General features: G+C 57.6%; 3 protein-coding genes across 3 annotated transcripts in view; 1 reads left to right on the top strand and 2 right to left on the bottom strand.

The window, feature by feature from the left end:
* Positions 1-4,625: 4,625 nt before the first annotated feature.
* Positions 4,626-5,680, bottom strand: VOLCADRAFT_117259 (uncharacterized protein; the record flags this gene model as incomplete). The annotated part of the gene is made up of 2 exons (XM_002949395.1): positions 4,626-4,770; positions 5,438-5,680. Coding segments are annotated over 2 exons (388 nt in total), but the record flags the coding sequence as incomplete, so codon positions are not given.
* Positions 5,681-6,289: 609 nt separating this feature from the next.
* VOLCADRAFT_117258 (uncharacterized protein) lies at positions 6,290-10,066 on the top strand (the record flags this gene model as incomplete). Its single annotated transcript, XM_002949494.1, has 9 exons — positions 6,290-6,316; positions 6,392-6,518; positions 6,764-6,812; positions 7,523-7,595; positions 8,058-8,132; positions 8,436-8,501; positions 8,763-8,947; positions 9,135-9,325; positions 9,501-10,066. 9 exons carry the CDS (start codon positions 6,290-6,292, stop codon positions 10,064-10,066), a joined length of 1,359 nt encoding a protein of 452 aa, XP_002949540.1.
* A 2,508-nt stretch (positions 10,067-12,574) lies between these two features.
* The window catches only part of VOLCADRAFT_89895 (uncharacterized protein), a gene marked incomplete at both ends in the record, with an annotated part of 4,622 nt that continues 3,596 nt past the window's right edge, over positions 12,575-13,600 (bottom strand). The window contains one exon of the mRNA XM_002949394.1: positions 12,575-12,838. Within this exon, the coding sequence (XP_002949440.1) occupies positions 12,575-12,838 (264 nt within the window). The remainder of the gene's footprint in view (positions 12,839-13,600) is intronic.

The raw sequence follows: 13,600 nt of genomic DNA, 5'->3' as shown, positions 1-13,600 counted from the left end.
CAGCCCCCCGATCCCGTTGCGAGGCTGCCGCTGCATTGCATGGTCAACCTACGCCACACCCCACCCCACACACAACCCCACCAGCCGCCCACCCACCTTGACGTAATCCCGCGCCGCAGCAAAGTCCTCCTGGATGCTCGCCGTGATGGAGTTCCGGAGCTCGTCAAAGTATGGCGACGAGCGAATGACAGAGGAGGGATTGAGACCCGATGGCTTTCCGTCAAAATACTGCGCAAAGGCGCGCATAAAGATGAGGCGCGGCGCCTGTTGGGCCAGACCGATGATGCCCTCGATCACGTTGTTCAGCTCCTCCATCACCTGTTCAGCATTTTCGAGTGTTAGGTTAGTCGTTAGGTTTCGCAGTCGGACGAAACACGCAAGCGGCGCATTAAGGCGCGTTCGCTTTTAACCCAACGAGCGGAAAAGGGAAAAGGTTGCGGGGGAGGGGAGCGCTGTTGCGATCGAAGGAGGAGAGGAAGGTCTTGGAGCTTAGGATGAAGGAGGGACCTACATCCAAAAGACTCCACCCTCAACCCCTACGAGCCAGCCAGCTAGCCAGCTAGCCAGGCAACCAGGAAGGGTCAAACAGTCAGACAATCTTCCAGCCGGAGGCATCCCTCCCCTCACGCATGCCCCTTACCGCGCCGTCGTCGGGAGTGAAGGTGATACCCTCGGGGATGAAGCCAATGGTAGTCATGAACACGCCCTTGCTCTGCTTGTCCGCCGACGTTTTCGGCGCAGTCAGCAACGCCAGTACCTCCTCCGTCGTGGTAAGCGCGCGGTCGATGACGCCTGACGGGACAGAGGAGGCGGCAGGGTGGAACCGGCAAGAATGTTGCCCAAGGGGTTAGTGTGCGGGGGGGAAAGGGTAACCAGGACAGCCAAAACTCCCCGTCTCTCTTCCTTCTGCCGACACCGCCCCAGCCATATTCCAGCCCCCTCCAACTTGTACGCGCACACGCAGACGGCGGTCCGGTGCAACATCTAAGTCTTGAGGCCAGAGCGTTTCCTTTCCTTATCCATATCCCGCAGACACGCGACCGCTCCAACTCACTTTCCACAAACAGGTAGTCTGCCAGCCGAATGAAGGAGCCCAGCATTGTCACCTCCTTCATGACCCGCGCAAAGTTCTGTGCGCGCTCGATCTTCTCGCGCTTGATGGTGATCATGGGGCGCGCGCAGCCGGCGTTGCGTCCCTGCAGCAGCTCGACACCCGTGGTGTCCTCCAGCTCCGCCTGGTCTCGCACGCTCTGTTGGTACAGCCGCGCCTGCTTTTGCACCTCACGGCACACGCGCTCCAGGACCTTTTGGATCTTCTCCACGATCGCCTCCAACGCGGGCTTGGCCTTGTGCTCACGCGCATTCACCTGTTTTCGTGTCCGTGCGTGGGTGAATGTATCGTGCAGGTGAGTGAAGGATCCAGACGCGCGAAGCGGGCGTGCAGGATGCTATATCGTTCTACTGCAAGACATTCGGGAATGCCCTGCTGGGGCTACGCGTATCGCCCGAGCCAGCGTTCGCCTGAAGCACTGAGCACTGCGGCCCCTTCCTTTGGCATAGGACAATAGATTATCCCCTATGCACGTACCCCCTGCGTCATTCAGCTGCGTGGTTTCCAGCACACCCTGTGGTGTGATCGCTAATATATAATAACACTGACGCCATTCTGGACAGGGAAACGCTCAACAGGACACATCCCGATGCCCCCAGCCTGGAGCCCCCTATTAATCCCTTTCAACTTCTCGCGGGAAAAGCCTAATCGCCCCATTCCTGCCCATCGGCCGAGTGTGTCCCCAACATCATCCACTGCCTCCCGCAGGCTTCTATTTCCAAGCTTCTGTTTCCGGAGCCCTTTCCTTTCGCTTTTATTATCAGGAGGCAAGGATACTTAGCGGACAGTGCTGCCTGTCAGCTCTGTTACTAGAGTTATCTCAGGTCGCTGCTGCTCCCCACCCCACCTGCATCTCCGCGTACTCCTGCAGCGCGTACAGATGCGTCGAGTTCGAGTTCGCAAAGGGCGTGGAGCGGACCTCATCCACCGCGGCGAAAATCTCCACCAAATGCGGACAGAAGGTGCCTTTCGCCAGAAATAGGCTGCCCTCGATCTGCGCCTTCACCTTATTAAAGTTCTTTTGTCGGACGGCCTGTTATCCAGGGAGGGATGGCACGACGATGAAGCGGGAAGAAGGTAGGACCGTGGAGCAGGAGGTGGAATAGGAAGAAGGCAAGAACGAGATTGGAAGGGGGAGTAGGAGGATGAGGGCCAAGCGACGCGGCTTCGGGTAAAGATAAATACACGCGCGCCCCACGCCTTACCTTGAGCCAGCGGCGGAAGCATCTGCCGGTAAGGTAGTTCCGAAAGAACCCAATGGCGCTGATCAGGTCGAACAGCGTCTTCTCACGCACCCACTCGGCCAGCGGAGTAAACTCAGCCTGCGGGAAGGAGCGGCATCGGCAGCGGTTGGGCCGGATGCAACGGGTGCGGTGGCGGCAGGTATATAAGTGTGGAAATTGTGAAGCGCATGGAAATGGAAATGGGCGTCCCGTGGGTCATGGTGCCAATCGCTTCCGACCCCAAGACAGCGCCTTCTCCACCCTAAACGAGTCTGCGGCAAACCTCTCCCGGCCGCACACGTCTCTGATCTTATTGGATGTTCCACAACTACCCTCTTGCCGTCAATGCTGTGCGGCCGCATCGTAAGGACCACGCAAGCCAAATGGTGTTCCCTTCCAAACCGTTTCAAAACTGCAGCGCCAGTCCAGCTCCCGAAGGTTACACCGTTCCCTCTTTTCGCTATCCCCGTGCCCTCCGCCTACTGTTCCCTTAGCGCCTGGTTCCCACCTGCACTCCCCGCTTGATCCGCATCACGCCCGTCGCGCTGACGGTGAAGTATTCCGGCCCGATTTTCTGCCGCTGCACGACCAACAGATCGTACGGCCTGAACCGCACGCCCTCGGGTGCCCTACGAAGGGGCAACCATAAAGCGAAGCACGCGGGAAATGGAAGGTCAGCCAGCGGTGGACTGCCTGCATGTGCCATCGGGGTTCCGCTGTCGACGCCCCAGCCTTGCACCTAGGCAGTCCCAGCTCCGCAGCTAAACTTTAAAAAGTATGAACACACGACGTTGCTGCTGCTGCTGCTACTGCTGCCGCTGCGATTGCGGGTGCTGCTTGCTTCACGCAACCATTCGCCAGGCGCAGGCCTCCTCCCGACCAAAGGCTACGAACCGGCTTTCCGACGGTGGTTTCGGACCCCTCTTCCCAACCGGCGTTTCATTGCCGTTCCGTTTTCCGAAGTACTGGATTTGCTGTAGAGACCGTTGCCAAAATCGCGACCAGCCGTGCCGGCCTTACACACACCCGCGGTAGGCGGCACATCCTCTTCCCATAGCAGCTGGCGATGCCCTCTTAATCCCTCGCCACCCCCTATACTATCCCGTCTGTACAGCTGTCATGCCCCATCCCAACCCATGCATCCAGACAAAGCACACAAAACCCTTCTCACGCATACCTGTTGCAGTAGAAGAACTTCACGGCCGAGTCCTGTCCGTACTTGCCGTAGAACTCCACCACGTCGTCGCCCGTGTTGATCCCGGGGATGAGGTCGGGATCGTACGCTGCGTCCCGCTCGTCCACGCGGATGCCCTCCGGCTCCTCCTCCTCCTCCTCATGCGCCTCGGCCTCCTCGTCATCCCCAAGTGATTCTGCACGCGAATACCGTGGGCGAGGGGACACAGCGCACGCAACACGAGATCAGTGGGGATTAGGCCCAGCGTTGGGGCAATACAAACCTGCGCCGAGAACCACACGTCGTCGCTTTCAGTGCAGATTTTCCCCTGCATTGAAGTCAATCCGCTGCATCACCAGCGCGAAGCCATCTACACTTACTTGCATGGCTTACTTCTGCCGCCTCTCTATCGCCGTTGGCACCCGCTGCTGTTACACTGCTAGCGGCAAAACCGCCCGCACCACCAAGCCCCGCAAGCCCTTCCCAGTTGCGAGCCGCGCAAGCCCCGTGTAATCCTTTCCCATATCATGCACCCTCACGACTGCAATCCGCGATGCCCTGCAACCCGCCCTGCGGTCCTCCAGAGCCCCTGGATGCCCTGCCCTGGCGCTGCTGCTCCCGCCCTAGTCTATGACCCGACCCGGCATAAACCACAGGTAGCCTGAGCAACCACCCGCGAGCCGCTGTGGCCTAATGCGAACTGGATGGTACCCTAGCGGCTTCCCATAAAGCCGCTCAGTCTCGCCAGCGGCTCAGCAGGAAAGCACTGGAATATGGGCTGCTTGCGAGTCGCATGAGGCCGCTGTGGCTCGTGGAAAGTCCGTCTCGGTCGGATAACGCGTCCTGATGAGACGCCTGACGTGGTGTACTGGCATGTACAGTGACTGGGGCACTTGGCCTTACGCCATACGCATACCCTTAACCCGAGGGCCCAAGTAAATTTGTCAGCCTCTTCTTTTAGCCGAGCCCAAAGAAGCTTTTTGCACCTGGGCATGGACGGCACTTTCATCGGGCCCTATGTTTTGCTGTTTGCAGCCGGCTGTCTTGCCGCACCCGACGGCCCCTGTTCACACCATGACCCGTCTGTCCGCATCTCACGGATTGCGGGGCTGCTCACCGGTCGAGGGCTCCGACAGCGGCTGCCTCCTGGACGACTGCTGCAGTTGCTGCTGGGAGTTATAGTAGTGGTGGAGGTCGTTTTGCGAGGAGCGTTCCGAAGGGGGGGTCCGCTTCTCGATGGAAGGTAGCTTGGGAACAGCGGACTGCAGGTCGGAGCAGCAAAAGGGAGCGCTTTTCATAGGCATTTAATTGTAGCTGCTTTGGACAGGGTTGTTCATACAGTTGCGGGGCTGCTGGGGCGAGACTTGGGGGAATCCTTGCGGTGTTGGAGTCGGGGGTGGGGATGGCAGGTAAAGGAAGGCACAAGGTGCGAGCTGGCACCGGCTGTCACGTGTGCGCAACGTTTAGTGTCGCGCAATGGTGCCGAACTGCTGATTGCAGCTCCTAGCGCAGTAGAGAGAAGGGATCCCAACACGCGGGGCCTGCACAGCTCAAAAAGGAGTGGACCCAACCCGAGTGTGCCAGACCCGTCCACAATATCCCTGCTCAGCGGTCCTATGCTTCCGTGGCAGTCAGACAAAAAGAAATGGCAATCTTATGTGGCAGAGGTGGAAAAAAATGCGGATGAATGGATAATTTAGGAGTACCAGGGTGCCACAGCTCATGCGCCAAGACGGTCAGCGTTGTAAGGGGATTACGCAACGTAGATTTAATGAGCAGTTCAAGAACCAAATTGTCCCAGAAGGAATGAATTATCTCCGGTGTTGCGTTATGCTTGTGCCTGTCCTCCGCGACCGAACAAAACCCGCCCATACCCGCCAGCACCCGTATTGCCAAATCCCTGACTGGGACATATTTCCGCGCACACACCTTCCTTTTTGCCGTCCCTATTTCGAGCTGAGGCATATTCGGTAAAGTTCCGATGCTGAACAGGTCCGCAGTGCTTTTGAGCGTGCTGGGAACGGGGATGGTGCGCGTCTTCGGAAGCGTGAAGCCGCCTGCGCTGCTGCCATTCCGGGAGGGTGTCCTCCCTTGCGCAATGGAGGGCAGCCATACGGGCGACTCCGGGACGGGGAGCTCTATGGTCCCCCGGCCCTTATCGCCGCTCGGCATTTTCCGCTTGCTGTCTCTACTGCTGCCGCGTCATGCTCAGCTGACCCCTGGAGACAACTCCACCTCCAGACGTTATATAACACCGACTATCTGCGCGCAAAGAACCTCCCTGCCTCTTCACTGCAAATGTCTAGCCTAGAACCTCACGTTATTGGTACGTTGACCGAGTTACGAATATATAGACGGAACTAAAGTATACTACACAATAAAGGCGTTTTTTGTGTCAACAGCAAGAAAAGTTAAGCTTCCAATTTCATGCGCAAGGCTACTAGAAACACGTTACCACGTTGATAAGATGATGTTAAGTCGCCTAACAAGCAAGCAAGGTAAGACTTGGCTCTGGGCTAGACTTCGGGTTGCTTCTAAGTGACGTGTACGGTAGACGGGTCCCCGGGTAACGAACTGAAATTTTTGGGACGACCTACCTTTCGCAGATCAAGGTTCAAAAAGGGCTTGGCCTTTCTATTTGGGCTCCTCTTTTTCGCTGGAACAACTTTTGCCGGTGGGGCCTCGCCCTGCTTACGACACTGCCCCTCGGCAAATTATCAGTTATAACGCATACTATTTGATCTTGGTCTTACAAGTAATCACCTTTTGCTTCTGGTAGCCATGGGGGGACAGTGGCGATTGGTGAAGGTAGGCAGCACCATGACTCGATGAAAGGGAACTCTCCTTTCCAAACCTAAGCTCCTGTACCTTTGACTATTGCAGCCCGCGGGTCTGGCGCCAGCTCCACGAGGTGCACACGCGAGCGTCGCCCTCGGCACGAAGGTGTTGGTCTTTGGCGGTGCGGACCGTGCGCCGGTTCCTTTCAACGACTTGTGGGTCCTCGAGACGGGTGAGCTACAAAGCCTTCTCTGGAGCAGAATCCTCGAGCATTGCAGACCGAAAACCAACACCAACCCTGCAACACTTCCCTAGGACAAAACCCTGACTTTGAACCCATTCTGACCGGCAACCCAAATCTCGTTGCATCAACGCCTCAGCCGGAGAAGCCCGCCTGCCTGTATTTCCACGTTCCCCACGTTACAGTAGCCTCAATCATCAAACTACTGCCCTCCTCGAATTCCGTTTCTTCCGCAGCGGGCGGCAAGTACGAATGGACGCGGATATCCCCCTTGATGGCGCCAGGGTGAGCGTACCTCCTTCCGCATTTTGGATGTGGATATGGGCGGGAAGGACACAAGTTTGTTGAGCAGAAGTCGGTACAGAGATCTGATATGGCCAAATAGAGACCGGATCAGGAAGTGAAACCGGAGATCACCACCTACAACCGAAGCACTCCAGGGAGAGAAGTCCATGTTGTCACCGCCGCCGCTGCTGGTAGATGCTGCTGCTGCTGCTGCCCCTGCCAGCAAACCGCTGATGTACGGTTCTGCCCACCTAAAATGATAAACCTCAGCAAAAAGCGCAAAAAATCTTTAACCCTTCGGAAACCCCGCAAACGTAATGTCCCGCTTAACCTGCGACGGAACGGGAAACCCTCCATGTCGTTATCGTACACGTACCACCCGTACAGCCACGTCAGTCAGGGCATAGCTTTCCTAACAGCATTTCCCTCCAAGACCATATACACACAATTCCCCTCAAGCTGCCACGTTTCCCATCCGGTGCTGACTTGAGTGTTATAATTAATACCAGCCACAAGCCGTCCTCCACTTCCCACTCCTCAATGACCCACGTGCTACTTAACTTCTCATCGTGCACCGGCTTCACTCGGCTGCATCCGCCATTATCTGTCTTCATATTCGCCTCTTTTCGAGATGTCTTCATTCGCAATCATTTTCCTCCTCGGCGGCGGCTCTTTCCTTTCTGACACCCGCGGCGGCGCGGCCATCACAGGTGCAAGCTCCTGCCGCGTTCCGGCGCCACTCTGACCGCCCTGGGCGACCGGGTCTTCCTGTTCGGCGGCACTGTAGGTGGCGGCTGTAGCTGCGGTGGTGGCGGTAGTTGCGGTGGCTGTAGTTGGTGTGTGTGGGATAGTATGAGACTGGATGGGAATGTGGGGGATTGGATTAATGGTATTTGAACGGCTGGTGTGGAACGTGTGCGCGACGGTGGCGTCAATGGCACACATGCTGGTGGCTGCACTTAGTCCCTTAGCGCAGCCGGACTGCTCATCCGCCCTGTCTCCCTGTATATAGCCATGTCTCCCTGTATATAGCCATGTCTCCCTGTATATAGCCCTGTCTCGCTGTATATAGCCCTGTCTTTAGGCACTGTTATTCTCCTCGGGCACGTGGGCGCGTCTCTTGGGGTAACCGTTGTTCGTCGCGCATGGGTATAGTCGTTGGTTCTGGTTCCGGTCTCAACGCGCGTCTCTCCCATTTCCCTTCCCTTCTTCCCTCCTTCCCTCCTCTCCTTCCCTTCCCAACAGGAGCCTGTAAGTGGGGTGTGCTTCAACGAGCTCAAGGTGCTGGACGCCGCCACCTGGACGTGGTCGGATGTGCAGGTACAGGTTGCGCAGATGGGGGGGGACCGGAGGGGGGGAGCTGGCGGGGGGGAAATAGAGCAGCGGGGGAATAGAGGGTTAGGGGGGGGCGACATACGCATAGGGAGATAGGAGACATACGCGCGTACACAAGTCAAACGTATTTAAATCACACGCAATGCACGCTTCACAATGTCCTGACGCCGGTTTTTTCTCTCTCTGGTATAGGTAGGTACGTGTCCCTACCTGGCGCCACGCCGCCGTTGCTAACCCCCGTGTTACTTCCCTGTCCATATGCCACCACACCCACACACCCACGCCCAGGCGCAGGGAACGCTTCCTCCCGCTCGCCACTCCCACTGCAGCGGCTGCCTGGCGGATACGTGTCTGGTGAGGGCGTGGGGGAGGGGGCGACGGACGGGGAGAGGGGAGGGGGGCACTGGTCAAGGATGAGGGCTGGTCAAGGATGTGGACTAGGCGTTCTCCCATTCCGGCTCCCTCTCTTATCTGCAGCTGACGCTCTTCTGACGCTCTTCTGACGCTCTTCTGTACATTGGCCGTTAATGTAAAGCCAATTTGCATCCATCGTCGTTTGTAAATCTGCCCCTCCTGTAATTTCCTCAATAGTTCACTTCCTTTTGCCCCCAACAGATTGTGTACGGCGGTGCTGGCTACCAGGGCCCTATGCAAGATCTGTGGATCTACAACACGCTTCAGAACAGCTGGAGCCGGCCGACCGTGGCGGGCGCTCAGCCGCAGTCTCGGGAGATGCACACGGGCTGCATGGTGGACGACACGACGATGCTGGTGTACGGGGGCCGGGGGCCTAACTTCAAGTGAGTCTCACAGCACCCGACGTGTGTAGAACTTGTGTGCACCTTGGGACCTAACGAACATCCTCACACCTTGCCACACCTTACCCCTGCCTGAGATTTGCTGCCCCACGTCCCCCCACCTTGCGTACATCCCCCCCCCACCATCACCCCCTGCGCTTGCTCGCTCCATCCTCCGCTGGATATCGAGGGTGTGCTGCGACGCTGCGTTATTTGACGCGCGACAGATGAAGTGGACCGTCATAGAGCCCACGCCGTTCTCTCGCTGTGCGCATAGCTGTGTGGTGCTGCCGGGGGCCTCCGCGGGTGCGGCTACGGGGTCCACGACGGCGGCGACGGCAAGCCAGAAGGCTTCGGCGACGGCGACTGAGGGGAAAGCGGGTAAGGACCTGAAGGAAGTGCTGTGGTGCCTGAGGGGGCTGGGTAAGCTGGCTATGTGATAGTACGGGTGAGTGCAGCGGTGGAATGGGTACATCATGGGGAAGGGAAGGGGAGGGGAGGAAAGGGAGCTGGCTTCTTTAGCGACTTGTGCTTTTCTCGTCAATTTTAACAGCAGGTGGATCGGAAGATGGGGCGGATGTTGAAGCCGGGGAGGTTTCGGAGCCTGGTACGAGCGGCGGCGGCGGCGACGGCGGGCAGGCTCAGCACCAGCAGCAGCAACAGGACGGGCACGGCGCCTCTACCGCCCTGACGGAAGAAGGGCTGGCAGGGTCAGCAGCCGCAGCAGCAGCAGCAGCGCTGACGACGGCGGCGGCGGCCAGTAGCGGCGGCGGCGGCGGCGGTGACGGAGCTAGCTGTATGAATCATAATAGCAACGGCAGCAGTAGTGGCAGCCGAGTGCTTATCTACGGCGGCTACAGCGGCGAGGCAGTCGAGGGCGATCTATTGCAGATCGACAGTCGTACATTGGAGATCGAGCTGGTACGGCGCGGACCCCGCGAGTCGGACAAGGGCGGCACGGTGCCGTCGGTGCGTTTCGCACACAGCGCGGTGGTGGTGCCGACGGCGCCATCCAGTGATGGCGGCGTCAGCGTCAGCGGCGTGTCTTACACGATGGTGGTGTTTGGCGGCGTCAACCCCAAGGAGGACCTGAATGATGTGGCTGTGTGGGTTTTTGGGTAACAGCGCGCCTGACGTAGCGGTGCTGGTGCTGGTGTGACGGTGGGGGCAGTAGCTATAATGATAACAAAGCTAAGGGATGGAGGTGGCGATGAAGCGGTACTGAAGGCGCAGAGTGAAGCACCGTGCAGTTTTGCATATATAGGAGGCATGCTGCCAAGGCAGTCCTCCACAAACGGTCAACACAGGCAAGCAGGCGGGCGGGGGTTCAGTTGGGACTCCCCATAACCTAGGGATTATGTTGCGGGAGGAGGTGCGAAGGGGAGGCGTATTTCAACTACCATCTGCATCAAGGCGAGGAGAGCTATGAAGGACGGATGCATCTACATGCAGAGACTGGCTCGGTTAGGCTAGCTACATACATACATGCGCACGACTGCGGTGTTTGGCCCGGTACGGGGTTGCCCAGGGGTTGGGGAGAGGCGCGGGTGCTCCTGTGTTTTGGAATGGAATGGAATCTAGCTCGACGGGACGGCGTGCGTGTGTATGTGTTTTGAGTCACGTCCATGCACGTCTGCATGCGTGCATTGTTGTGTACGGAAGCGTGTGTGTCCGTGTGTGTTGCTGAGTGTATGCACACGCCTGCTGGGGGGGGGTGTATGGCTTTCCGTAGGTCAGGGATGAAAAGATCTTGATCGCGTGTGTGGCCTCTTCTACATGTATGCTGTACTTTGCTCGATGCATGTGCAAAATACGTTGTGCAGTAGCATGTGGTAAAGCACGGGTGCGGCACATGCATGGTAAGGGTGTCGCTGCGGGACGTGCATTATCGCATGCCCCAGCGTGTACGTGGAATAGAGTTATCGACACCGCCTTTGTAGTGGTGGGATGGGGGGAAGTTTGTGACTTTGGCAAGTGGGGGCTGGCCTGGCCTGGAGGGTCGTGTCTACGGGGAAGGCAGTAATGGCTACGCAAACCCCCAGCCAGCCACTCGAGGATTCAAGGCATTCAATTTCATCCAATCCCAAAGAAAGCCGTTTGGCCTGTGGTGAATGGCACCTGAAAAGGCCTCTTGAAGCGCGTCCCCGTCCGGGTCACCGGAGAGGCGAATGAGCGAGTGAATGAATGGTCCCATGCTTCCCCTAACAGCTATACTCACAGCTATAGAACGCGCACCTCAAACTGGAGTATGCTTCCTGTCTGATTCTACTGCTGCTGCGGTCGCCGATCTGCTTCTCCAATCTGCCTGCTTCTACAACATCACTTGCTGTTGCAGCAAGCCACGGCGTCCTGTTAAACCAAGACATACAACAAGCAATGAAGCCCTGTGGGCTCCCGCTTCAATTCACCCGGCTGGGGTTTCCCTTCCCCCTTATTAGGCAGCAGCTGGGGCAGCTCGTCTCGAAGTATCGTCCATGGCTTATCTTCCCATGGTCCTAAGTTTTATAACTGAAACTCAAAAATGGCATGAGGGTTTTATGGGTTTTACGTTTTTTCCAACTATGTAAGGTAAAAACATGTGTTTCCCCCTTCACTAGTGATCAAAGATTCGAGTCGTTTCATGCGAAAAGCATGATAAACATCCTTTTGAAATACGTTATCCACGGATACTCGTTATGGGCGGTGCCTCAACGATTTGCTGTACCTTTCGAGAGCGCTGTGAATGGGCAGCTAGGGTGTCTGGCTGCCCGCTGCCGAAGGGATGCAGCTGCACAGCAGCCGCTGCTGGGAAGTAGCACTACACTGCTCGTGAGATTGGACCCCGCTGGTGCTGGGTTAGTATACGGCTGGTGGCGGTGGCAAATCCTCGCGCTGTTTGCAGTGCACCGGCGGGAGCGGCAGCGCGAGGGGATCACCTATGCCGACTCCTCTGCAACGGAAAAAAAACATCCGGTAAGGGGAGGGGCTCTGCACCAAGGCTGGTACCACCCTCCAGCACCTCGCGCGGCCGGGGGCTGCTGCGGACCCCCCCATTGAAACTCGGGGCCCCTCCGTGACTGTTATTACCCCGCGGGGCGCACACGCGTCGTCCCAACAGCCAACAGCCAACAGCCAACACAGGGACCGAACACGAGGCGAGCTGCTCCCCTCCCCTCCCAGGTGCGCGACGTCGTCCTCCTTTCAATGCCGCGCCGCCTTCCCCCCGACCGTCCTTGCATGTTGCCCCAAGGCGCACCATACATAGCTGGCCATGGAACTCATTGACCCATAATGCCAAGACGCACAAGCCCCCAAACCCCATGTACAACAGCCCACGCAGGGCCACGCCCTCCGACTTCCTTCACACACACACACACACACAGCAAATAAGGAAATAAACCACAACATAACCCAAGTGAAGTTCACCCGGATTTGCATAGTGCTTGATTTGCGATTTAAGAGAAGGGAGAGGTACCCCCTCCAATAACCCGACCACAGAAACACCCAGCCAGCCAAACACCTCGCTTACCATCCTTACCATATCACTACAAGCGCTTACAGCTGCAATCGCATGCTACAGCCATAGTAGAGCCACCTTACAGGTATTGTTACAGCAGCCTGGCTACAGCCCGTGTATCCTACGGCCATGTGCTACAGCTCTAGCTTCGGCATGCCAGTGACGGTGACGGAGGCAGTAGTCAGGTCCATCACCGTCGCATTGAATGCTACGGCCGGTAGCGGCGCCAGTGGGCTCGCGCGCGGCTGTACGGCTGCGAAGTACGCGCCCCAGAACCAGTACTTGGCGGGTAGCTGGAGCGTGAGGGACGCGACAGGGATGCAGAGCCAGGTGGGCGGGTGGATGCGTGCGCGGGTGAGCGCCTTGACCAGCCGTTGCTCCGCAGCCATGAGAGGTGCCTGCGGGTGTGAGGGGTACAAGCAGAGTTACCATGAGGAGAGCTCTGGAGGAGTGGAGAGTATTGAGGTAGGACGCGTGCACGTACGTGCGTACGTATGTGTATGCGTATGTATATATACGTATGTATGTATGTATGTATGTATGTATGTATGTATGTATGTATGTATGTATGTATGTATGTATGTATGTATGTATGTATGTATGTATGTATGTATGTATGTATGTATGTATGTATGTATGTATGACGTTGATTACACTGTGGGCTGAAAAGCCGGGGGCCCAGGGCCGAAGCACAGCGCGGGGGGCGGGTGCATACGGCTGGTTAGTCTCATGCACTCCGCCCCCGGGTCAGGCCGCACGGGAAACGACGGCCGGCACGCAACAGCGCTTGTTTGGCGCTCCAACTAGACGGGATCTATGCCCGTTGGTCTCCTAACATAAACGAAGTCGCAACTGGGGGGCTCTTCCTGCCGACCGAACGAACCGAGCATCTCAGAGAGCTCGCTACCAGGACTTGGGCGACCGGGAGCCCGACGAGTCTTCCCGGGCTGGGGAGGTCACCAAGCTCAAAAATCCTCACGCAAAAAAGAGCGCAAAGAGCTCACACCACAAGACGCCAAACAGCCTCCTGAGACTACTACCCTCCTCCGCCTCTCCCTCCCTGGGCTAGTCCAGGGGAGATAGCCCCCGTCGAGGGGGTAACACCGCACAAGTCCGCGCCCTTCCACAGCACTGGGTCTAAATTGAAAAGTACTCAAACG

This window comes from Volvox carteri, assembly GCF_000143455.1.
Source record: "Volvox carteri f. nagariensis unplaced genomic scaffold VOLCAscaffold_14, whole genome shotgun sequence".
NCBI lineage: Eukaryota > Viridiplantae > Chlorophyta > Chlorophyceae > Chlamydomonadales > Volvocaceae > Volvox > Volvox carteri.
The sequence above is the reverse complement of the archived record's forward strand: the minus strand, read 5'-3'. Positions and strand labels throughout refer to the sequence as shown.